General features: G+C 39.5%; 2 protein-coding genes across 3 annotated transcripts; both read left to right on the forward strand.

Moving 5' to 3' along the window:
- Positions 1 to 416: 416 nt before the first annotated feature.
- LOC145479291 (fibrinogen C domain-containing protein 1-like) lies at positions 417 to 16,536 on the forward strand. The gene is made up of 3 exons (XM_081457616.1): positions 417 to 1,107; positions 14,387 to 14,761; positions 15,247 to 16,536. Exons 1-3 carry the CDS (start codon positions 849 to 851, stop codon positions 15,510 to 15,512), a joined length of 900 nt encoding a protein of 299 aa, XP_081313742.1. The 5' UTR covers positions 417 to 848; the 3' UTR covers positions 15,513 to 16,536.
- A 1,710-nt stretch (positions 16,537 to 18,246) lies between these two features.
- LOC145479270 (fibrinogen C domain-containing protein 1-like) lies at positions 18,247 to 22,279 on the forward strand. Of its 2 annotated transcripts, XM_081457587.1 has the most exons (4): positions 18,247 to 18,473; positions 19,919 to 20,151; positions 20,497 to 20,874; positions 21,133 to 22,279. In XM_081457587.1, the coding sequence occupies exons 2-4, from the start codon at positions 19,977 to 19,979 to the stop codon at positions 21,396 to 21,398; spliced, it is 819 nt and encodes a 272-aa protein (XP_081313713.1). In that variant the 5' UTR covers positions 18,247 to 18,473; positions 19,919 to 19,976; the 3' UTR covers positions 21,399 to 22,279. The 2 variants fall into 2 exon arrangements, with proteins under 2 accessions (XP_081313713.1, XP_081313711.1); XM_081457585.1 differs by lacking the exon at positions 18,247 to 18,473 and having other exon boundaries at positions 19,371 to 20,151.
- The last annotated feature ends 2,499 nt before the right edge of the window (positions 22,280 to 24,778 follow it).

Genomic DNA, 24,778 nt, shown 5'->3' on the forward strand with positions numbered 1-24,778 from the left:
ACGGAAAATCAGTTTGTTGTAAAAGAATGAAAGAAAATAATGAATATGCAATCCTCGCTTTAATGATATCTACAGTATTCAATTAAAATGGAAATCTTTCTCACTAGCGATCGTTTCACGGACCTAGGGTCGTACGAAAAATTTATTCTACGACAATTACTGTATAAGTTATAATTTTTGCCATGTTGTCGTTGTCGTCGATTCCCATAGCGCTAGCGGCTTACAGACGTACCGCGCGCTTGATTACTTTTGAGGTCCCTTATTTGTTCTAGTGTATGTCAATACTTGTCAAACTAGGAAACTGCACAATGTTCAGTGCCACTTTCGACCGACTGTTTTTTAAAGCGCTTTTGCACCTTTTAGCCAAGGATATATTTAATTTAGAGCAATCGATGTTTGTGGAACAGAGGGCGATGCATAAGGTGAAAATGAAAAGCTTTTCAATCGGTGTCTTTTCTGAAAAATATATTTAAATTTGACCAAACCAAATAGGTTCTGAATAATAACTAGTAATTTGTTAATTTTTAAGTAATTATTGGAACTTTTTAAAACGTGATTTTGTTCGCTCTGTTCTATGAACTACTTTTAAAAAAAAGTTAAACAAGAGCCATGTTTTGTCCATTTGTTTGTGGAGAGTTGCTTTATCGTTATCTCTTGCTCAACTGTCGACACTGCCACAAAGATTCGAGAACATGAAAAAGCGTCTTGCACCGGTGAACTAAGGTCAACGGCGTGACGTAAACATCTTGTTCCATAAAAACAGAGAAGTCACTATAGAGGAACGGTTTAATTCACCTGTTCGTGAAACTATTGCAACAGTAAGCTGACAGATCGTTCAAATCCGCACAATGAATTGCTTTTCGTTGGGTTTTCTCGGCAGTTTTCTGTTCCTGACGTTGTTTGTTACTAGTCAAACTTCAGCTAAGCCAGCAACGAGAACCAATGCGAACCAGTCTGGTCTCGTGAACACAAAGAAATGTAACAACGTGTACTTCTACGAAGCCCCGAACAAGAAGATTGAAAGTATGCTGCAAGAAGTGAAGAAACAACTCGCTCACATGCAAAATGACATCGATATTATCAAAGACAAAAAGAACGCTACGAAAGGTAAAACGTAAGGTTTTCTGTGCGCTTTGAAGAATTCTTTACATGAGAAGACGCACACGGCTTGTACTGTAAGTATCCCGGAGAGCTCCATACAATTCCTTATACTTTTAGTACAAGAAATTGTTAAGCATTATCTTAGGGCGCTCCAGGTTTCTTCACCCTATGATACCAACGAGGTGTTATAATCTGTTATGCCGACGATCGTCTGTCAGAAAAATATTAATTTTTGAAAGTAAACCAGAGACGAACAGCGGCGCACACCGGCTTACATATGTCAACGAGCAATTAAATGCAGTGTGCTGTGTGAGTCATTCGTGACGCTCTACACTCTGGAATAAAAGCATTATTAGATCATGTCCAAAAGAACGTGAGCAGTGGGGAAAAACATGGAAGGAAAAAAGACGTGAGAGAGGAAGGGCAATGAATGTTGAAACTACGGCGAGGGCGGAAATCCTGATAAAACAAGTATTCGCGCAAATGATGTACGAATTACCAGAATTTAATGCACAACACGAAATCATCCTCTCCTTCTCTACTCAAACCAAGATTTACGATCTGAACTAAAAGATAACCAGGAGCCTACAAACGCATGCTCAAGTAAAGAGACGCGCAAGGGCCGACTAACATTTCTTGCTTACTCCATCAAAGTCATCACGATCAACGCTGAGCTTGCATTGAGATGCTTGTCCGGAAGTAAAGGGACGCTCGATTTATCAATCTAAAACAGATCTTGGAATTAAGCCGAAATGATCTGGGAGCGAACTACACTTAACAATTTTCTAAAAAATAACGCATCACACTCTTTCTTTTTTTCATAACAATATTGTTTTTCCGGCCCAGGCTGAATACTCCTATTTTTCTGCTGATTTTAGGCTGAAAATATTATTGTAATATTCCTAACTTATGACATTTACGTAACAATTACAAGTGCTCCATTGCTGTTCATTGCAATCAGTATGGTCAAAATGTCATGTCATACGACAAGAAAGAATTTATCATGAAAAATTTTGCGGTTTAGCTCATGTCTTTTGCATTGTACATATTTTTTTACTGCACAAACACATTACATGTACCGCTCACCATTAAACATTTGGCTATCGCTAGTGAAGAGTGTTTCGTTTGTTGGCTAGTTTTGCCGTTTAGAGAAAGGAATAATTTTATACAGTTAAGTAAAAACATCGTTGTATTGTTTTTACAGATTTTCAACGCATGAAATTGTATTATTTTCACAATTTCAGCCTCAGGTTTATTCTTAAAATATTCTTTAAATTTCGCAAATTTCAGCCTCGATATTCTTATAAAATATATTCTTTAAAAAAGAAAGAGTGTATATGCACTACTTGATGAATTTCATTTATAGTCACAAACACCTTTATCTTGATTGTAAATAAATAATCTCTAATTTATCTATAAATTTATCTTTATTTGAGTCTCCACAATTAGTTATCTAAGTTTAATACTCCGAACAGTCTTTTTGCCCTCCGCTATTGAGAAGAAATGTCACACAATTACATAGCCGCGGGGAAAGTTAGGGCCCGGGGTGAGGAATCACTTAGTACACAAAGCAAAGTTTGTCAGTGCTTTAAGTGACCTCGCACGGCTACCAATGACTTCAAGGTGTTCGCACGCGCTGCGAAAACAGACCTTAAAATTTCGAAAGTAACGACCGAGAGTAGTGAAACCCTCCCACATCCCCAGAAAATAGTGGAATCAAGGATCAAAAGTATAATCAGGAGCCATAATCGGGGACGGAGACCGTAAGCGCGCGCCATTTCTAGTATTGGGGTTGTCTCCATGATATGGGACAATTTTTCTATTTTTAGAACAAATTGCGCCATCGCGTGAGCAGATCTTATTATTCATTCCCAGCGCGAGATTGAAGTCTTGTTTTCGACCCTGAAAAACCCACCTTTTCCGTTGGCTCAGAGCATAAAACTACATATAAGCGCCCTGGTTCTTAGTCCCTGTCTTATTCCCTGCCATCGCTGTGAAAGATACGCAAGAGAATCTCTCAACTCTCAACATTTGATCACGCAACGTGACAACATCCACGCGAGAGCCCCCGACATGTGCGTGAATCCGCGCGGATATATGACGTCAGGATGGCGCAATTTGTTCTAAAAATAGAAAAATTGTCTCATATCATAGGTGCGCGCGAATCCCGAGACTTGCGGTCTCCGTCCCCGATTATGGCTCCTGGTATAATTTATTCTTCCTATCAATTAAGAGCGGCAAACTGATGACGATACAACAAGGGAAGGTACAGTGTAACGCTTACTATGAACATTAAGAAACGTCATGTTGCGCAGTGTTAAAACAAAACCCGTAAAATTTTTCTCAAGTAACAGGAACTAACAGAAACTTTTCTTCAAATTATAATTACTTCAATCAACAACTTCATCACATTACTAAAAGGAGGGCGTTAAAAGGAACGTTTCTTGAAATTAAAATTGAAAACTTAACCAGCACACTGAGATATATTTAAGGGCCTGTTTGCAGGGAGAGAGGTCTACTCTAGCAAGCGTGTTAACCCTAGCTGGAGAGCAAAAGATAGCCCGAGTTTACAAGAAAAATTTTGGTGTAACCCTACAACCCGAGCGCGGGACAACTTAATGCGCGATTACACTCAAAGGGTCTGGAAACAAGTAGAAAGTTAACTCAAGAATTTACCCATTAATGGACAACAACAACAACAATCTTTTATTTAAACACGACTTTTGTTTAAAGCTAGACTGTTCAGGGCCCTCTATTTTCTGGTATAATGATCATCCTTATGGCTTTTTTATGGCTTTTTGAAACTTTATCATTACTATTATTGTTGTACATGTAGTATTTGCCATTATAATTTGCCATTACATTGTAATAAAAAAAATATAAATATTTTTATTCGATTGGTTGTGTAACGATATGATGATGATGGTTTATTCGCCACTTTACATTAGCTTTAATAGACTATAATACGACCTCATTTTTTGCATTCATCAGATAAGTTGTCTTTGAGTGTAACTTTTTCCAGTCTGTGACTTCAGTGTTATGGCTGTTAAAAACTTAAGAGAAGGGGTCAACATTTCACGATGAAAGATTCAGTAAGAGTAATAAATATCAGTATACTTGCTTGTCATACGCACTGATATAAATATTTCACGGTTACAGTTTACTACCTTTAGGTGAGACAATTTGATATTGTAACAGCCTAACAATGTTATTGCTGGCATGACATTAGAATCTCTCGGTTACACTACACTCATGGGTGTGCCACCTAAAGTGTAGCCTAATCACGTTATTGCTGGCATGACATTAGAATCTCTTGGTTACACTACACTCATGGGTGTGCCACCTAAAGTGTAGCCTAATCACGTTATTGCTGGCATGACATTAGAATCTCTTGGTTACACTACACTCATGGGTGTGCCACCTAAAGTGTAGCCTATTAATGTTATTGCTGGCAAGACATTAGAATCTCTCGGTTACACTACACTCATGGGTGTGTCACCTAAAGTGTAGCCTAATAATGTTATTGCTGGCATGACATTAGAATCTCTCAGTTACACTACACTCATTGGTGTGCCACCTAAAGTGTAGCCTAATAATGTTATTGCTGGCATGACATTAGAATCTCTTGGTTACACTACACTCATGGTGTGTCACCTAAAGTGTAGCCTATTAATGTTACTGCTGGCATGACATTAGAATCTCTTGGTTACACTACACTCATGGGTGTGCCACCTAAAGTGTAGCCTAATAATGTTATTGCTGGCATGACATTAGAATTTCCTGGTTACAGTATGCTCATGGGTGTGCCACCTAAAGTGTAGCCTATTAATGTCATTGCTGGCATGACATTAGAATTTCTCGGTTACACTACACTCATGGGTGTGCCACCTAAAGTGTCGCCTATTAATGTTACTGCTGGCATGACATTAGAATCTCTTGGTTACACTACACTCATGGGTGTGCCACCTAAAGTGTAGCCTAATAATGTTATTGCTGGCATGACATTAGAATTTCCTGGTTACAGTATGCTCATGGGTGTGCCACCTAAAGTGTAGCCTATTAATGTCATTGCTGGCATGACATTAGAATTTCTCGGTTACACTACACTCATGGGTGTGCCACCTAACGTGTAGCCTATTAATGTTATTGCTGGCAAGACATTAGAATCTCTCGGTTACACTACACTCATGGGTGTGTCACCTAAAGTGTAGCCTAATCACGTTATTGCTGGCATGACATTAGAATCTCTTGGTTACACTACACTCATGGGTGTGCCACCTAAAGTGTAGCCTAATCACGTTATTGCTGGCATGACATTAGAATCTCTTGGTTACACTACACTCATGGGTGTGCCACCTAAAGTGTAGCCTATTAATGTTATTGCTGGCATGACATTAGAATCTCTCGGTTACACTACACTCATGGGTGTGTCACCTAAAGTGTAGCCTAATAATGTTATTGCTGGCATGACATTAGAATCTCTCAGTTACACTACACTCATTGGTGTGCCACCTAAAGTGTAGCCTAATAATGTTATTGCTGGCATGACATTAGAATCTCTTGGTTACACTACACTCATGGTGTGTCACCTAAAGTGTAGCCTATTAATGTTACTGCTGGCATGACATTAGAATCTCTTGGTTACACTACACTCATGGGTGTGCCACCTAAAGTGTAGCCTAATAATGTTATTGCTGGCATGACATTAGAATTTCCTGGTTACAGTATGCTCATGGGTGTGCCACCTAAAGTGTAGCCTATTAATGTCATTGCTGGCATGACATTAGAATTTCTCGGTTACACTACACTCATGGGTGTGCCACCTAAAGTGTCGCCTATTAATGTTACTGCTGGCATGACATTAGAATCTCTTGGTTACACTACACTCATGGGTGTGCCACCTAAAGTGTAGCCTAATAATGTTATTGCTGGCATGACATTAGAATTTCCTGGTTACAGTATGCTCATGGGTGTGCCACCTAAAGTGTAGCCTATTAATGTCATTGCTGGCATGACATTAGAATTTCTCGGTTACACTACACTCATGGGTGTGCCACCTAACGTGTAGCCTATTAATGTTATTGCTGGCAAGACATTAGAATCTCTCGGTTACACTACACTCATGGGTGTGTCACCTAAAGTGTAGCCTAATAATGTTATTGCTGGCATGACATTAGAATCTCTCAGTTACACTACACTCATTGGTGTGCCACCTTAAGTGTAGCCTAATAATGTTATTGCTGGCATGACATTAGAATCTCTCAGTTACACTACACTCATTGGTGTGCCACCTAAAGTGTAGCCTAATAATGTTATTGCTGGCATGACATTAGAATCTCTTGGTTACACTACACTCATGGGTGTGTCACCTAAAGTGTCGCCTATTAATGTTACTGCTGGCATGACATTAGAATCTCTTGGTTACACTACACTCATGGGTGTGCCACCTAAAGTGTAGCCTAATAATGTTATTGCTGGCATGACATTAGAATTTCCTGGTTACAGTATGCTCATGGGTGTGCCACCTAAAGTGTAGCCTATTAATGTCATTGCTGGCATGACATTAGAATTTCTCGGTTACACTACACTCATGGGTGTGCCACCTAAAGTGTCGCCTATTAATGTTACTGCTGGCATGACATTAGAATCTCTTGGTTACACTACACTCATGGGTGTGCCACCTAAAGTGTAGCCTAATAATGTTATTGCTGGCATGACATTAGAATTTCCTGGTTACAGTATGCTCATGGGTGTGCCACCTAAAGTGTAGCCTATTAATGTCATTGCTGGCATGACATTAGAATTTCTCGGTTACACTACACTCATGGGTGTGCCACCTAACGTGTAGCCTATTAATGTTATTGCTGGCAAGACATTAGAATCTCTCGGTTACACTACACTCATGGGTGTGTCACCTAAAGTGTAGCCTAATAATGTTATTGCTGGCATGACATTAGAATCTCTCAGTTACACTACACTCATTGGTGTGCCACCTTAAGTGTAGCCTAATAATGTTATTGCTGGCATGACATTAGAATCTCTCAGTTACACTACACTCATTGGTGTGCCACCTAAAGTGTAGCCTAATAATGTTATTGCTGGCATGACATTAGAATCTCTTGGTTACACTACACTCATGGGTGTGTCACCTAAAGTGTCGCCTATTAATGTTACTGCTGGCATGACATTAGAATCTCTTGGTTACACTACACTCATGGGTGTGCCACCTAAAGTGTAGCCTAATAATGTTATTGCTGGCATGACATTAGAATTTCCTGGTTACAGTATGCTCATGGGTGTGCCACCTAAAGTGTAGCCTATTAATGTCATTGCTGGCATGACATTAGAATTTCTCGGTTACACTACACTCATGGGTGTGCCACCTAAAGTGTCGCCTATTAATGTTACTGCTGGCATGACATTAGAATCTCTTGGTTACACTACACTCATGGGTGTGCCACCTAAAGTGTAGCCTAATAATGTTATTGCTGGCATGACATTAGAATTTCCTGGTTACAGTATGCTCATGGGTGTGCCACCTAAAGTGTAGCCTATTAATGTCATTGCTGGCATGACATTAGAATTTCTCGGTTACACTACACTCATGGGTGTGCCACCTAACGTGTAGCCTATTAATGTTATTGCTGGCAAGACATTAGAATCTCTCGGTTACACTACACTCATGGGTGTGTCACCTAAAGTGTAGCCTAATAATGTTATTGCTGGCATGACATTAGAATCTCTCAGTTACACTACACTCATTGGTGTGCCACCTTAAGTGTAGCCTAATAATGTTATTGCTGGCATGACATTAGAATCTCTCAGTTACACTACACTCATTGGTGTGCCACCTAAAGTGTAGCCTAATAATGTTATTGCTGGCATGACATTAGAATCTCTTGGTTACACTACACTCATGGGTGTGTCACCTAAAGTGTCGCCTATTAATGTTACTGCTGGCATGACATTAGAATCTCTTGGTTACACTACACTCATGGGTGTGCCACCTAAAGTGTAGCCTAATAATGTTATTGCTGGCATGACATTAGAATTTCCTGGTTACAGTATGCTCATGGGTGTGCCACCTAAAGTGTAGCCTATTAATGTCATTGCTGGCATGACATTAGAATTTCTCGGTTACACTACAATCATGGGTGTGCCACCTAAAGTGTAGCCTATTAATGTTACTGCTGGCATGACATTAGAATCTCTTGGTTACACTACACTCATGGGTGTGTCACCTAAAGTGTAGCCTATTAATGTTACTGCTGGCATGACATTAGAATCTCTTGGTTACACTACACTCATGGGTGTGCCACCTAAAGTGTAGCCTATTAATGTTATTGCTGGCATGACATTAGAATCTCTTGGTTACACTACAATCATGGGTGTGCCACCTAAAGTGTAGCCTAATAATGTTATTGCTGGCATGACATTAGAATCTCTCGGTTACACTACACTCATGGGTGTGCCACCTAAAGTGTAGCTTATTAATGTTATTGCTGGCATGACATTAGAATCTCTCGCTTACACTACACTCATGGGTGTGCCACCTAAAGTGTAGCCTAATAATGTTATTGCTGGCATGACATTAGAATCTCTCGCTTACACTACACTCATGGGTGTGCCACCTAAAGTGTAGCCTAATAATGTTATTGCTGGCATGACATTAGAATCTCTCGGTTACACTACACTCATGGGTGTGCCACCTAAAGTGTAGCCTAATAATGTTATTGCTGGCATGACATTAGAATCTCTCAGTTACACTACACTCATTGGTGTGCCACCTAAAGTGTAGCCTAATAATGTTATTGCTGGCATGACATTAGAATCTCTTGGTTACACTACACTCATGGGTGTGTCACCTAAAGTGTCGCCTATTAATGTTACTGCTGGCATGACATTAGAATCTCTTGGTTACACTACACTCATGGGTGTGCCACCTAAAGTGTAGCCTAATAATGTTATTGCTGGCATGACATTAGAATTTCCTGGTTACAGTATGCTCATGGGTGTGCCACCTAAAGTGTCGCCTATTAATGTCATTGCTGGCATGACATTAGAATTTCTCGGTTACACTACAATCATGGGTGTGCCACCTAAAGTGTAGCCTATTAATGTTACTGCTGGCATGACATTAGAATCTCTTGGTTACACTACACTCATGGGTGTGTCACCTAAAGTGTAGCCTATTAATGTTACTGCTGGCATGACATTAGAATCTCTTGGTTACACTACACTCATGGGTGTGCCACCTAAAGTGTAGCCTATTAATGTTATTGCTGGCATGACATTAGAATCTCTTGGTTACACTACAATCATGGGTGTGCCACCTAAAGTGTAGCCTAATAATGTTATTGCTGGCATGACATTAGAATCTCTCGGTTACACTACACTCATGGGTGTGCCACCTAAAGTGTAGCTTATTAATGTTATTGCTGGCATGACATTAGAATCTCTCGCTTACACTACACTCATGGGTGTGCCACCTAAAGTGTAGCCTAATAATGTTATTGCTGGCATGACATTAGAATCTCTCGCTTACACTACACTCATGGGTGTGCCACCTAAAGTGTAGCCTAATAATGTTATTGCTGGCATGACATTAGAATCTCTCGGTTACACTACACTCATGGGTGTGCCACCTAAAGTGTAGCCTAATAATGTTATTGCTGGCATGACATTAGAATCTCTCAGTTACACTACACTCATTGGTGTGCCACCTAAAGTGTAGCCTAATAATGTTATTGCTGGCATGACATTAGAATCTCTTGGTTACACTACACTCATGGGTGTGTCACCTAAAGTGTCGCCTATTAATGTTACTGCTGGCATGACATTAGAATCTCTTGGTTACACTACACTCATGGGTGTGCCACCTAAAGTGTAGCCTAATAATGTTATTGCTGGCATGACATTAGAATTTCCTGGTTACAGTATGCTCATGGGTGTGCCACCTAAAGTGTAGCCTATTAATGTCATTGCTGGCATGACATTAGAATTTCTCGGTTACACTACAATCATGGGTGTGCCACCTAAAGTGTAGCCTATTAATGTTACTGCTGGCATGACATTAGAATCTCTTGGTTACACTACACTCATGGGTGTGTCACCTAAAGTGTAGCCTATTAATGTTACTGCTGGCATGACATTAGAATCTCTTGGTTACACTACACTCATGGGTGTGCCACCTAAAGTGTAGCCTATTAATGTTATTGCTGGCATGACATTAGAATCTCTTGGTTACACTACAATCATGGGTGTGCCACCTAAAGTGTAGCCTAATAATGTTATTGCTGGCATGACATTAGAATCTCTCGGTTACACTACACTCATGGGTGTGCCACCTAAAGTGTAGCTTATTAATGTTATTGCTGGCATGACATTAGAATCTCTCGCTTACACTACACTCATGGGTGTGCCACCTAAAGTGTAGCCTAATAATGTTATTGCTGGCATGACATTAGAATCTCTCGCTTACACTACACTCATGGGTGTGCCACCTAAAGTGTAGCCTAATAATGTTATTGCTGGCATGACATTAGAATCTCTCGGTTACACTACACTCATGGGTGTGCCACCTAAAGTGTAGCCTAATAATGTTATTGCTGGCATGACATTAGAATCTCTCAGTTACACTACACTCATTGGTGTGCCACCTAAAGTGTAGCCTAATAATGTTATTGCTGGCATGACATTAGAATCTCTTGGTTACACTACACTCATGGGTGTGTCACCTAAAGTGTCGCCTATTAATGTTACTGCTGGCATGACATTAGAATCTCTTGGTTACACTACACTCATGGGTGTGCCACCTAAAGTGTAGCCTAATAATGTTATTGCTGGCATGACATTAGAATTTCCTGGTTACAGTATGCTCATGGGTGTGCCACCTAAAGTGTAGCCTATTAATGTCATTGCTGGCATGACATTAGAATTTCTCGGTTACACTACAATCATGGGTGTGCCACCTAAAGTGTAGCCTATTAATGTTACTGCTGGCATGACATTAGAATCTCTTGGTTACACTACACTCATGGGTGTGTCACCTAAAGTGTAGCCTATTAATGTTACTGCTGGCATGACATTAGAATCTCTTGGTTACACTACACTCATGGGTGTGCCACCTAAAGTGTAGCCTATTAATGTTATTGCTGGCATGACATTAGAATCTCTTGGTTACACTACAATCATGGGTGTGCCACCTAAAGTGTAGCCTAATAATGTTATTGCTGGCATGACATTAGAATCTCTCGGTTACACTACACTCATGGGTGTGCCACCTAAAGTGTAGCTTATTAATGTTATTGCTGGCATGACATTAGAATCTCTCGCTTACACTACACTCATGGGTGTGCCACCTAAAGTGTAGCCTAATAATGTTATTGCTGGCAAGACATTAGAATCTCTTGGTTACACTACACTCATGGGTGTGCCACCTAAAGTGTAGCCTATTAATGTTACTGCTGGCATGACATTAGAATCTCTTGGTTACACTACACTCATGGGTGTGTCACCTAAAGTGTAGCCTAATAATGTTATTGCTGGCATGACATTAGACTCTCTTGGTTACACTACACTCATGGGTGTGCCACCTAAAGTGTAGCCTAATAATGTTATTGCTGGCATGACATTAGACTCTCTTGGTTACACTATACTCATGGGTGTGCCACCTAAAGTGTAGCTTATTAATGTTATTGCTGGCATGACATTATAATCTCTCGGTTACACTACACTTCTGGGTGTGCCACCTTAAAGTGTAGCCTAATAATGTTATTGCCACCTTAAAAACATTATTATTTAATTTTTTTCTATTTTGGTTGTTTTTTGGTTATCTTTTGGTCATCATCTTAATTCAACTTACAATGTTTTTATTAGAGCACATGTGTACATGAAGACAGGACTGATAGGTGGTTACTCCATTTTAAGTCAGATTTTTTGCTGTGTTTAAATCTGTGTAAGGTCTTCTACAGCTTTTCCATGAAAAGTGCTTCACATGAATGCCTTCAATTTTGTTAGGAATTTCCTGTTCAGCTGGACACCTATAAATGTATTAAGTTGTCTGCCAGTTAGCAACCACATAGCAAATTGAATAGTGTGAATAATACTATACATTAACACATAACCATTATTGTCCATTTTTGACGCCTGACTCAACAGACTTATTAAGTTTATGGTTAGTGATAAACCAATCATAATATGGGCTGCTGATAAAAATCAATTATAACATTTGAGTAAGTGCTGCATTATTATATACAGAATATTGTCTGTTTTTAACCTAGTAAAAAGTGGCAAGATCAAATCCAAAGGAACCCCGGAAAACATAATTATGAAAGAGAGATTTTCACGGTTTTTTCACGCTATTTTAATTTGGGAGGGCAAACAGGGCAAAAACTGCAGTAAATGTATGGGGAAAATAGAGAATCTGAAGACTAACAACCTGAAATATTTTTCAGTAAATTAAAAACAAAGGTTAGAAGGTAAAACAATTTGTAGATCATATGATAAGTGGGAAGTTGCCTTGCTAGAAAAGCCATAATTAAGTTTTTCATTTTTCAATAGTCTGAAAAATAGTGTGAGTCGCAATTTGCAAGAAAATTTAGAGACATTTGTATACAAAATTTAAAAGTGCCTATCCTTGCGTCACAGGAAATCTATTTTCATCACATTTGACTAAGGAAACCCTTTAGATTTGCTGTGTATCTGTTCCTTGTAACGCATAAAACATTCAGGAAGTCACTGACTCTCAACTTATTAGGCAGCAAACTTTAAACTTTTCCCATACATTTACTGCAATTTTTACTGTGTTTGCCCCTCAAATTAAACAAGGTGACCTCTTAACATGATCATTGTCTTCATCAACATAATTTATTTTAGGAAATCAACCACATTGATTATTTTCATCAGGAAACTAAAATCTTGGACAGAATAAAATGAGAAATAAAACCACCTATCCACCCGAATCAATGATAAATTTGCATTTTTCCATCATTAAAATGGGGGGAGTGGCGGTCTTAATTTTTCATTTATTTTGCCCTTGATTGCACTCAATATAACAATTTCTAAAATGACTGTCATTGCGGTCCACGTACCATCCCGTCCTTTCAATCAAAAGAAAATACATGTTAGCTGACCAAAGCTGACCTCTGACCCTACTCCAGCAAAATCAACCCAGGCCCCCCATTGGCAAAAAAGTAACTTAGGTGCCTCAAGCGGGAAAATAAACTGAATTTGAGCTCTCGAAAACACAAGGTCAGCATTGGTCATGCTGTAACGGCCTTTGCCAATCAAAGCGCCACTAAAAGTGAAGTTATTACGGTACTTCCCCTCCAGCTAAACTCAAAAAACATTGTTCGCAAACTTACCCCTGTTCTTGACCATGTCCTTTTCGAACTGTGAGCAAATTAAATCCAGGTCGTTCAGGGTATTCTTTTGAAGTGGGCTCTTGGCAAGATGTTGGCGTGACAACATGGCCAGCAAACCAAATGAAGAAGCCACCACTTTAATTCCAAAGCTTTGCCACGATAACTGGAGCAATCGGCAAGGCAGGATCCAATTTCCACTCGTGCAAATTCGTCTGAAAACTTGCTACCTCCGCTCTTTTCTTAAAAAAAGTCTTTATCGGACTTAAGATGCAATCACGTTCGTTTAGAACACACCGAGTTTTTTTCGAAGTAAGATCTGGATTGATGCCGCGAGCGAAAAGATTAACTCCCTTCCTTGGCACAATCTTCGATCGAAGGTCAACCGTGAACTCGCTTTAAGGTCGAGGCTGCAGGTCACGAGGTGAAATGTAAAACCTGTTTCTCCGTCACGGGAAACCATGCTTAGTTAAAATAACAACACTTTCCAGATGCCGAAGATACGTGAGATGACAGTCGCTGAAACCGCTTTAACAAGATTATAACGCCTGCAAGAACCGCAAAACAAAAATCTCCGCGGGAGGAGATACTTGCAGTAGACATCACTTGTGTCTTCTCATGCTGAGTATAAAAATCCTCTTACTTAGCAGGAGAGTGCTCGGCCAACGAGAAAACGCAGAGTTTTGTCTTGGGTGGTAAAATTTTGGCTTATAGCGCTTCTTTTTGGTTTTTAGGTTTCTTTCCTCAGAGAGAGATTCAGCAGTAACAGTCACTTTCAAGTCGAGTAATTTTGAAAATTCGTCATCGCGTCTTCCTCTGCATCCAGAATTGTCACCGACAATTTTGGATTCAGAGCATAAGATGATCTTTTCCCGCTTGGGATGAGGTTTTAAAATAATATTTTTGTTGTTGTTGTTTAACAGCTAAGAACTGTGCTGAGCTGTTCAAATCCGGTGAGAGACTCAGCGGTGTTTATACAATCGACCCTGATGGTTCAGGTGCCTTTGATGTGTTCTGTGACCAAGCAACAGACAGTGGTGGGTGGACAGTGTTCCAGAGGAGAATAGACGGCTCCGTTAATTTCTACCGCGGCTGGGCCGACTACAAGAATGGCTTCGGTAACCTGAATGGCGAGTTTTGGCTGGGGCTGGACAAGATACATCGCTTGACGAACACAAAGAACAGACTTCGAGTAGATCTGGAAGACACGACAGGCAAAACTGCTTACGCCGAGTACGACATGTTTGCAGTTACGAGCGAGAGGACTAAGTACCAGCTCAGCATCGGTACTTACACAGGTCCAAATTTTAACGCTTTTTTTATTAGAGACTATATGATGAATTTTACCTGAGAAATTTTTTTTTTGATTATTTGATTTTTCTTCTTGTTTTTAATAACTTGGACTGTGGTCAAAAGTAATGACTTGAGAAAGCTCTTCCATTGTCCTCGATCCCATTTGAAACATAATCCTGTCCTCGCGAGAGGACTATGGCAGGTTAATTTACATTTTTGTGGAACTTTTCGTCTTTGGTCTGTTTTTTTTTTTTTTTTTTTCCTTCTTCTTTTTTAATGTACATAATAAATTCTAGTCCAATTTTACCCATTTTCCCATTTTGAAAACTACCTTGCGAAATAAAAACTTCTGTCTCGCAGGATATTTGAAAACTCATTAAAATGATCATGGTTATGAAACAGCTTAAATAATGTTTATAATGAACACCCTATGGAAATCTGATATATCAGATTTTGATCACATAATCATATACTCATGTTTTGTTTTCAGGGACAGCAGGAGATTCACTTTCTGATCATCGTGGTTACCCCTTTACCACCAGAGATCACGATAATGATAGCAGCTCGGGCAGTAACTGTGCTGTGAGCTTCAAAGGAGCCTGGTGGTACACCAGCTGTCACGCTTCCAACCTGAATGGTGTCTATCATCATGGCGCGCACTCATCTTATGCTGATGGTGTCAACTGGTATGCCTGGAAAGGGCATCACTACTCCGTCAAGAGAGCTGAGATGAAGATCAAACCAGTGAAATTTTAGAACATTCTGTACCACTGTTCTACTTTGTTGGCTGACATATAGAAATGCGAACTTGGTTAGCAAATATGTTGCAGTGACTGAGTGATTAAATGACTAATAACGCGAAAATTATGAGAAGCGTTGTCATTGATCTGTAAAATATCTTGACCAGTAGACACCCTTACACTGATCCCCTCTCCCCTCATCCCCCACCTTTTCATTACAGTGATCCATCTCTGTGTCTCTAGAAAAAAGAACCTAACTATTCAGAAAGATTACAATCAACTGTTCCTAAGAGCACAGACTTAAATATAACTATCAGTTTCCGGAGTTTCCTTCGCGGTAGTGGAGTTCATACAGTATCTTATTAGCCAAGGTTGAGGGACCTACCGAAAGAATATTGGCCCAAGATCTTGACAATGCGGACCCAGCGCAGCAAGGCCCGTACGAAAAGACCGAGGGTCGATTATCAATCAGTCAGTTCACGTTCTCTCGAATACTCAGACGGTGGCCTTTTCATGTTGTTGCTTTGTAAAGCACGGCAAAGAAATGAATAAATAATTATGACGCACGCGTACACAGCCACGGTGCTCGTTGCCGTTGCCGTTGTGGTTTGCTTAATTTAAACTCCCAAAAACCAATGCAAATTAAATGAACAGCAAAAGCATGAATAGCAAAATAAACACAAAGCAAACGAAAGCCCAGCCAAACAAAAAGAGGACTGAGAGTGCAGAAAACATCTGCGCTATGAAACATCTTTTGAAAATCAAAACATTTAAAATGACTTTTCGCCACATTTCCCGCCATTTCTTCCAGGCTAGTTGCGAGAACGTCGCTTGGGTTGTACACGCGTCGCGCGATTAACATCCTCGGAAGGGCTGGATACCATGTCTAAGGGACTACCTTTGGTATAAGGCCTATATGGGAATTCACTATCTTACCTTGGTAATCTCTTGGTTATAGATATAATAGATTTGTTATTCGACTGAAAACGTTTAGGAAAGATGCCATGATCACGGACTGGAAAAAAAACTACCAAAAAATCTTCAAGAATGACAGTGCAGAATCATTCGGGACAGTGCCCTTCCAATATTTAGAGAATATTGGACCGCCAATGGAGTAATTTGATTGGCTGATTTTAGATATTGACCCTCTGAACTAACTTAGTCTTGTAATAATAGATTTTGTACCCCAAACTGTATAAGATCAAGATCCTCTCATTTAAATCCTAGTTTGAGTTACTCTTGCATCTTGTTGTTCTCTCGCAGCAGAATTAATGAAAAGATTGAAATGCAAGATAAAACTTAGTCAGAGTGTAGACCACGAGCGGTATATAACTGAAAAAGCCATTGACAAATAATTAAAGTTTTAATCGTTCGGTCTTAAGGTGGCTCACAACGGTTTTCAGCATTTTCAGCACTTCTGTTCTGATGAATAAATAACGGCCGCTCTGTTACATTTGATGGTATAATATTTCAATCAAACAAATTCATAATCAAAGGTTAAAAATATATAGAGAGATGCAACATTACAGTGATTTATCTTAGTCCTCTCCCTTTAGGTCAGGGAAGGGCATTGGACTAAAGTAAATGATTCCTGATCCTGAGTGCAATTTTTAACTTGCAACAAATGGATATATTTCTGATTATTTTCATTCAGGATAATAACCCTCTAGCTTTCCCAGATGTCCTCCTCTTACTGCGGTAAAATGAGAAGATCAGGGTACAAACTAGTAACATGTATCATGCATCACAAAAGAGCAGACAATTTATGTCTCACAATAGCCTGCATGGCTACCTCTATAAGATGCGCCGGATAGTCGTGCACGTTTGAATACAACTGTCATGTTTCCCTGCTATGAAACAGGCTTCCACAGATTGAGCTCAAAGGTTAAAGGAAGACCTTTTGAGTATCTTGAGTTTGGGATGAATTTGTTTTATTCGCCGCACATGAATTGAAGGCAAAAGATACAGACATACAAAAAGAAAGGGGAGAAACTGATGACAGGGCCTAGGAGGAAACTATGAGACAAATAACACACATGTCAGACATGTGCAAAACTCCCGTGTTACAGCATTTCCATAGCACATGAGAATGGGAGAGGCAATTTTAGCCCATGGAATTAAAAAAAAGTCCGCTGAAATGATGCTTGTGTCCTCCTTAGAGACCAGCTCTGTACCAATGGACAAGCAAAGTTTTACGCGCAGTCTTTTTGGTATTCGTTAGACTGAATAAACTGAAAGCAAATGTGGAGACATCAAGAAGAGCCCAAGCTAACCACATCTTCACTGTTCAGTGGTTAAATAAAAGGATATGCATGGAGCTTTTTGCCTCTTTACAGCTAGAAAAGGACGCGAAAGGAAATGATAATAAACGTTTAAATATTTGAAGAACTTTTATATATTATAGTCTATACATACCACCAGATCAAATTTTGTCTATCTCTTAATTATTTTCCTAACATTGGAAAACTGGCTGAAAGTGCTGCTTGAAGCAAATTGACACGTGATATGTGGTTAAATGGCTGTTTACTAGCACTGTTCTTTTTCGCTGCCTATTCTATTTTTGGAGCCAAGCTTGTCAGTAGAAGATCTGTGAATAAACGAATATAATTTTTTTTTCACAAAGAGTTGTTGTCGTCATCGGCTCTAAATAAATCAAATACAATTAATTAAATATACAAACTATATGCCGCCCTCGATCGAGCCGTTTATATTAAAATTCGAAAGAAAAGTCTTCGCATTGGCTATTTCTCAGCATCGCTGAGTTCGATGAAGGATTAATTTTCTCTGATTAAACATCCAGCACTCTTTGCACCAGGCTGATGTTCCGTTGCATTAGCATTAAAACCACAAAGAAATGTTAACATCACTTTTCCACTGACATGGCGTCTGCATCCCAAATGATGTACATTGGGCCAGTGCTTTTTTAGCATGGGCCTCAGGCAGTGACGCGTAAAAATGATGTCCTGGCTAGCTAAAGGTAAGTTCATTTTCCAGGCTTTAATAAGATGTTAGCGATTGATGGATGTGAATAGATCAAGTCAGTAGATAACTGACAAGAAAACTGAGTTCACCAAGTCATTCGCGCTCACGAGACTGACCAACCGAACGGACTAACAGACACGGAGTCTTTCCAAAGTCTAATCTGTGTTGTGATGCATAATCTGTACCACTCAACAGACGCAAGGCAAAAAAGACTCTATAATCTAAAGCTACCTAACACAGCCTAATCAAATCAATTTGATAATTGTCGCTTTGATTGCTACACATGTATTTTCTAAGCAATTTGCAAAATGTTTGTAGAGCCATGCGCGTTCTTCGAATCATTGCACCGAGTTGGAAAAGCTTCCATTAGTTCTTTCATAATATACGCCTGAAACAAAGTAAACTAGGACAGATTAGGTAATCAGTGACTATACAAGTTCAATTTAGAGTTAAAATGTCTGACATTCGATTTCCGATTAATAACTTGGGATTCGATGACTTGTCACTTGGTTGTGTACAGTTTTTGAAAACTATGCCTCTTTACAGTTTCTAGTTTGGTACAGAATGATAATTTAAGGCCGGAAATGTTTAGTGGTGACCATGAATGTGGTGGTTTGAATACACATAAACACTATTACAAGTTTCGGTGAACTGACCCATATTCTCGTTACTGAAAATTACTTTGCTATATTTAGAAGAATATCTGAAACCTTTGATGCTGTTTACATTACTCAAACTCCAATGAATTGAAAATCTTTATCGCGATCTTGAGCTTCAAAGATCTAAAGCCGTCAAAACATTTTCGGCTTCTACTGCATGGGTATATTATTTTATCATGTTTTAGCTACCACAGAACTGATTCTACTATACTAGTTTACTCGTACCAAATACTGCATGCAGTGCCGTAACTGCCGAAGTGCGCCACTAAAAAGGCGGCTTTCCTATTCTGAGTCAACAATGTAGTTGCCATAATAAGATGTAAAATTTTCAAGGTCTTCGACAGACTCTCATCGGTTGAATCTTCCACCCTAGAGAATATTTTATTTAGGCTAAACACTGTTGGTTGAATAGAACAGCGATACATAAGGTGAAACCAAAAGCCTATTAATCTGGGTGTCATTTCTTAAAATCATATGTTCGCCCTGAATGAAATGTCGGTGTCAATAAAAAACAAGGTTAAAAAAAGTTACGCTCAATGTCCTTTTGTTTACAGAACTGCTTTCAGAGCCTTAATCACTTTTTCAACTGTCATGATTGCACAAAGAATCGGGAACAAGAAAAAGCATCTTGTACCGAGCTAAGGTCAACCCAGGCTGCGTAACGTAAACATCTTGCTCCATAAAACCAGATAAGTCACTGTCGAGAAACGGGTTTACCTGTCCGTGACAATATTTCTAAAACTTGCGCCATGACTTGTGTTTCGTTGGGTTTCCTCGGCAGATTTCTGCTCTTGACGTTGTTCGCAAGTCAAGCATTAGCCAAACCAGCAACGAGTCAGATGGGTACTAGTGTGAACCAGTCCGGTCTCGCGGAGACAAAGAAATGTAACAACGTGTACTTCTACGAAGCCCCCAACGAGAAGATTGAAAATATGTTGCAAGCAGTGACGAAACAACTCGCTCACATGCAGAAGGACATCGATATTATCAAAGAAAAAAAGAACGCTACGAAAGGTAAATTATACGTTTTTTTGTGTGCTCTCTCTTGGTTTATAAATCCTTTCACATACAGAGGAGCAGAACGACCAACGAGAAAGCGCGGAGTTCGGTCTCAATTAGCTGTTAACATTTCCAGACCCGAAGATTCCTCCATTTTTGTTTTATTAAGTTCACTTAACGTTTGGTATGTGCACCAATTCTCAGGCACGAAATTCGAGTCAACAGTCAAGTCGAGCAAATTTTTCAGATACTCATTGCGTCGCGCAGTGTCTCCAATTTTTTTTTTTTTTTTTTTTTTTACCGTCGTTATACGTTCCAGGTTGATGTTTTAACTGTAATTTTCTTGTTGTTGTTAACCAGCTTCGAAGAACTGTGCTGAGTTGTACAAATCCGGCCAAAGAATCAGCGGTGTTTATACAATCGACCCTGATGGTTCAGGTGCCTTTGATGTTTTCTGTGACCAAGCAACAGACGGTGGTGGGTGGACAGTGTTCCAGAAGAGAATAGACGGCTCCGTTAATTTCTACCGTGGCTGGGCTGACTACAAGAATGGCTTCGGTAATCTGAATGGCGAGTTTTGGCTGGGACTGGACAAGATAAACCGTTTGACGAGAACAAAGAACAGACTTCGAGTAGATCTGGAAGACACGACAGGCAAAACTGCTTACGCCGAGTACGACATGTTTGCAGTTACGAGCGAGAGGACTAAGTACCAGCTCAGCATCGGTACTTACACAGGTAAATAACTTTACATTTTAGTACAAATTGACCTCCGTTTGTTTGTTTTTTGAATGCTAATATTTAATTTTAACCCGCTTTTCCTTTATCTTTCTCCTTGAAAACTATCCTGCGAGAAAAGGGAAGCTCTGTGCCGGAGGGTATTGAAAATAGCAAACGGCTTAACTGTTTTAAATTATCGCCTATGAGAATCTGACATATCTGTATGATCTTTTGGCATTTTGATCATATGATCATATTCTCATATTTTGTTTCCAGGGACAGCGGGAGATTCGCTTTCTGGTCATCGTGGCTACCCCTTTACCACCAAAGATCAGGATAATGACAGCAGCTCGGGCAGTAACTGCGCTGTGAGCTTCAAAGGAGCCTGGTGGTACACCAGCTGTCATGCTTCCAACCTGAACGGTGTCTATCATCATGGCGCGCACTCATCATATGCTGATGGTGTCAACTGGTATCACTGGAAAGGACATAAGTACTCCGCCAAGAGAGCTGAGATGAAGATCAAACCAGTGAAGTTTTAGAACATTCTGTACCACTTTTCTACTTTGTTTGCTGAAGATAACACATTAGAGCTTGGTTAAGAAATGTTTTAGCGACTCGGTGATTAAAAAATAACAAGAATAATAAGGAAGCGTTGTCATTGATCTGTGAAACATTCGGCTAAACCGTGACTAGACTCCCTTAGGCCACTCTCACCCGGCCCTACCATAACCGTGACTCAACGCCTTCCCTTTAGACTTGAGAAAAGAAAGCAATGAAATATTCAGAACATGTCATAATCACTTAATAATAATAATAATCACTTTATTTAAGTGCCGATGTATTTAGCACTAATGTGCTAATCGGGGACACTGTCAATAAATAAACAAATATTTCAAATATAGCATAAACTATTAAGAATCCCAACTGGTTGGAGGCTGACCAGTTGGCTATTTACACAACGCGGTCGAGGAGTTGAACTCGGGACTACCGAGACCAAATCCAGATAGCGGTAGGGCGGAGGATTTGAACCAGGGACCTCCAGATTTCAAATCCAGCGCCCTAAACCACTCGGCCACGCCGCCTTGACTGGAAAAAAACATTTGTTTCCTTCGAACTGATGGACTAGGATATTATTATCACAATTCCCATTAGATCTTTTCAACTGAATCCTAACTTGAGCAAATCTTGCACCCTGATGGTCTCTCGCAGCAGAATGAATAGATTGGGATACAAGAAACTTGCGTGAAGCTTGGTGGTACTGCCAAAGGCGAATCCTTTTGAGCTACATACAACAACGAATCTCAAACACTCCAAACTTTAATTTAACAACGGCACTCGACAAATGAAGTTTCATGAACGAGATAGGTACACCTGATAAAACGGTAAACTGACGTAAAGATGAGACTAGACGAGAAGAGGTTTGAACTGCGAAACAACAAAAAAATGTTAACTTACAAAAGGTACAAATATACTGCTGAAAAGCGACTATAAGCGAAACGCAATGAACATAATAATTCCAAACTTCAATGGCGTTGTCGGCCGCGAAAGGGCAGCTCTGAGTGTTTTCTACACTCTAGATGTGTTCTTGTTGAGACCAACGGTGAAAAGTAAAAAACTGCAGCGTGCATTCGAAAATTTAAAAACTAGAATATTAAACAAAAGTATACAGCACACAGAACAGATTCCCAAAGGAACGCCAATGAACCTAGAACAAGAGCTAGGTTCTACACTAAGGTAAACGTTTTGCAAAACCTTTCATTTTGTTGCAGTATGGAAGTTCGGATGAAAACCTTCCCATGCTCTTAAAAAAAGAAATTCGGGATCAAAATATTGTCATCTTCGGGTGAATCTTCCAGAAAACTGTTCACTGTGTGACAAATAGAACGCTTGGGGTATCCCGCATTTAGAAAGCCTCGAAGAGGCCGTTCGTCACTATCAAAATTGGAAGAGATCCACAGCTCTGCGAAGAGAGCCAGTGGGTTCTTTTCCATTTTTTATTTCTAATTTATTTTTTGTAGACTCTGTAAGTGGACTTGTCATCATAAATAAAAGCAGTGTCGAAATTAATTGGGGCTTTCCTCGACAGTGAGAAGACCCGAATTGATGAACATTCAAACCCCTCTAACTCTGAACCTTCCCGTAACTTTCACGTGAACCCGTCCGATTCTTTCAGTTGGTTGAAAGCTGTTGTACGGCCCAATATTTTTACAAGAGCAGCATCATTGAAGGACTGATAATCCAAAAATTGAGCCCCAGTTTGAACAAACAAGTTCATTCTTACGTAGCGAAATTGTTCCCATCATGCAGGAAACATAAAATAATTAAACACGTAGCGGACAGCCAGTCACCCTGAACTCGGAAGATCACTTATAACTAGTCAAAAACACATGCATTCTGTTTTTATTTTAAACTTTTAACTTTTTAGCCTTGTAAAAAGCGTTTTTAAATCTTAAGCCAATATTACGAAAAGACGTTATTTATATTTAGATTTTCATTACTTGCTAATATTTCCATTCCTTTTGATGAACGTAAACGTGACGGTCCAACCAGGTTATCCAAATTAATTTTATATTGTGCCCCTCAAAAACGGCGACGATCGAAACCTAGACTTATCCGTATCGAGACTAGTGAGCAAGACTTCGAGAAGTTCAAACTTAGAAAACTTCTTTTCATATAGTTTAGTCTTGACTAAACAACAGAAGCGAGAAATAATTATAAAAGTGCGCTGAAGCTGTAAAAGTAGTCTTCTCCGCAGCCGTTTTTTGGGATGTCACGCAACGCTTCCCCTGACATCCCAAAAAACGGCTGCGGAGGAGACTACTGTAAAAGGGGATTGGTAAGGGCTTATGTATTTAGATTAGGATGTCAAATTGAAACTGAAACGTCCGGTCTCTACGTAGAGACCCTTTTTTTAACGATTCGCCTTATATCTTTGTCTTAATGTTTTAAAAACATTGGGTTAGTCGTTGCTTTACTTAGCCCTGTTATCAACAAAAATGTGGCAAAATCCCCGCGATAGCGTCCCTTTGTTTTGTCATCACGCGTTTTCCATTTACCAGGCTCACACTACTGGTGCGATTGCTGACAAGTTAAAATCGTAAAAGTGAAAACAGACGGGGAGAAAAAAGATCCAATTATAATCTTTATTCAGTAGTTTTCTTGCTTTTGATTGTCAGTCTTTCACGGATGCGGTAGTCTTTGTACGTGTATATATCTAAAAGTTGCCAAGTGCTAAAATGTTCATCACACTATGATCAGCTGTGAAAAACAAGTGCTGAATGTGAATGTTAAGGCAGGTGTTCTGGATTGTAGTACTCTCACGATTGTTTTCATGTCTAAAAGCTATTTAGATTTTTGAGAAAAAATAAGTAAAATAAGCTTCTGAGAATTTTAGCGCATTTCTTGCAAATTGTCAGTCTCCCATGATCATCTTAATTACTGCTAAAACTCTCCAATTAAAACGTCATGATAACACCCGAGTTAGTTCGAATTCACGGTCTCTGAAAATTGTTTTCAGATCTAGTAAATTACTTAATTAGTCAATTGTTAAAACGTGTATGCAAACATTCTCTACTCTGGAAACTAGACACGGCATCCCTGAAAAACAGAACGTTTTGTTTTTATTTATTTCCATATTTGAATCAGTGGTAGTTAGTTAAGATTGAGCCTTAATCAGTTTTAGAAATTTTAACTTTGTTCTGAGAAAATATTTTGCGTGTTCCTGAGAGGAACTACGTTGTTTAAACAAACCCATTCATCTATCGTCTATAGGGCCTGCAGTGCAAATGCTGAGACAGTTGTTTCGGATGATCGGTCTCTCACGATATTGTCTCGTGAACGGAAAAAATGCAACAACGTGTACTTCTACGAAGCCCCGATCAAGAAGACTGAAAGTATGCTGCAAGAAGTGAAGAAACAA

The sequence above is a fragment of the Orbicella franksi genome, chromosome 2 (genome assembly GCF_964199315.1).
Source record: "Orbicella franksi chromosome 2, jaOrbFran1.1, whole genome shotgun sequence".
Taxonomy (NCBI): domain Eukaryota; kingdom Metazoa; phylum Cnidaria; class Anthozoa; order Scleractinia; family Merulinidae; genus Orbicella; species Orbicella franksi.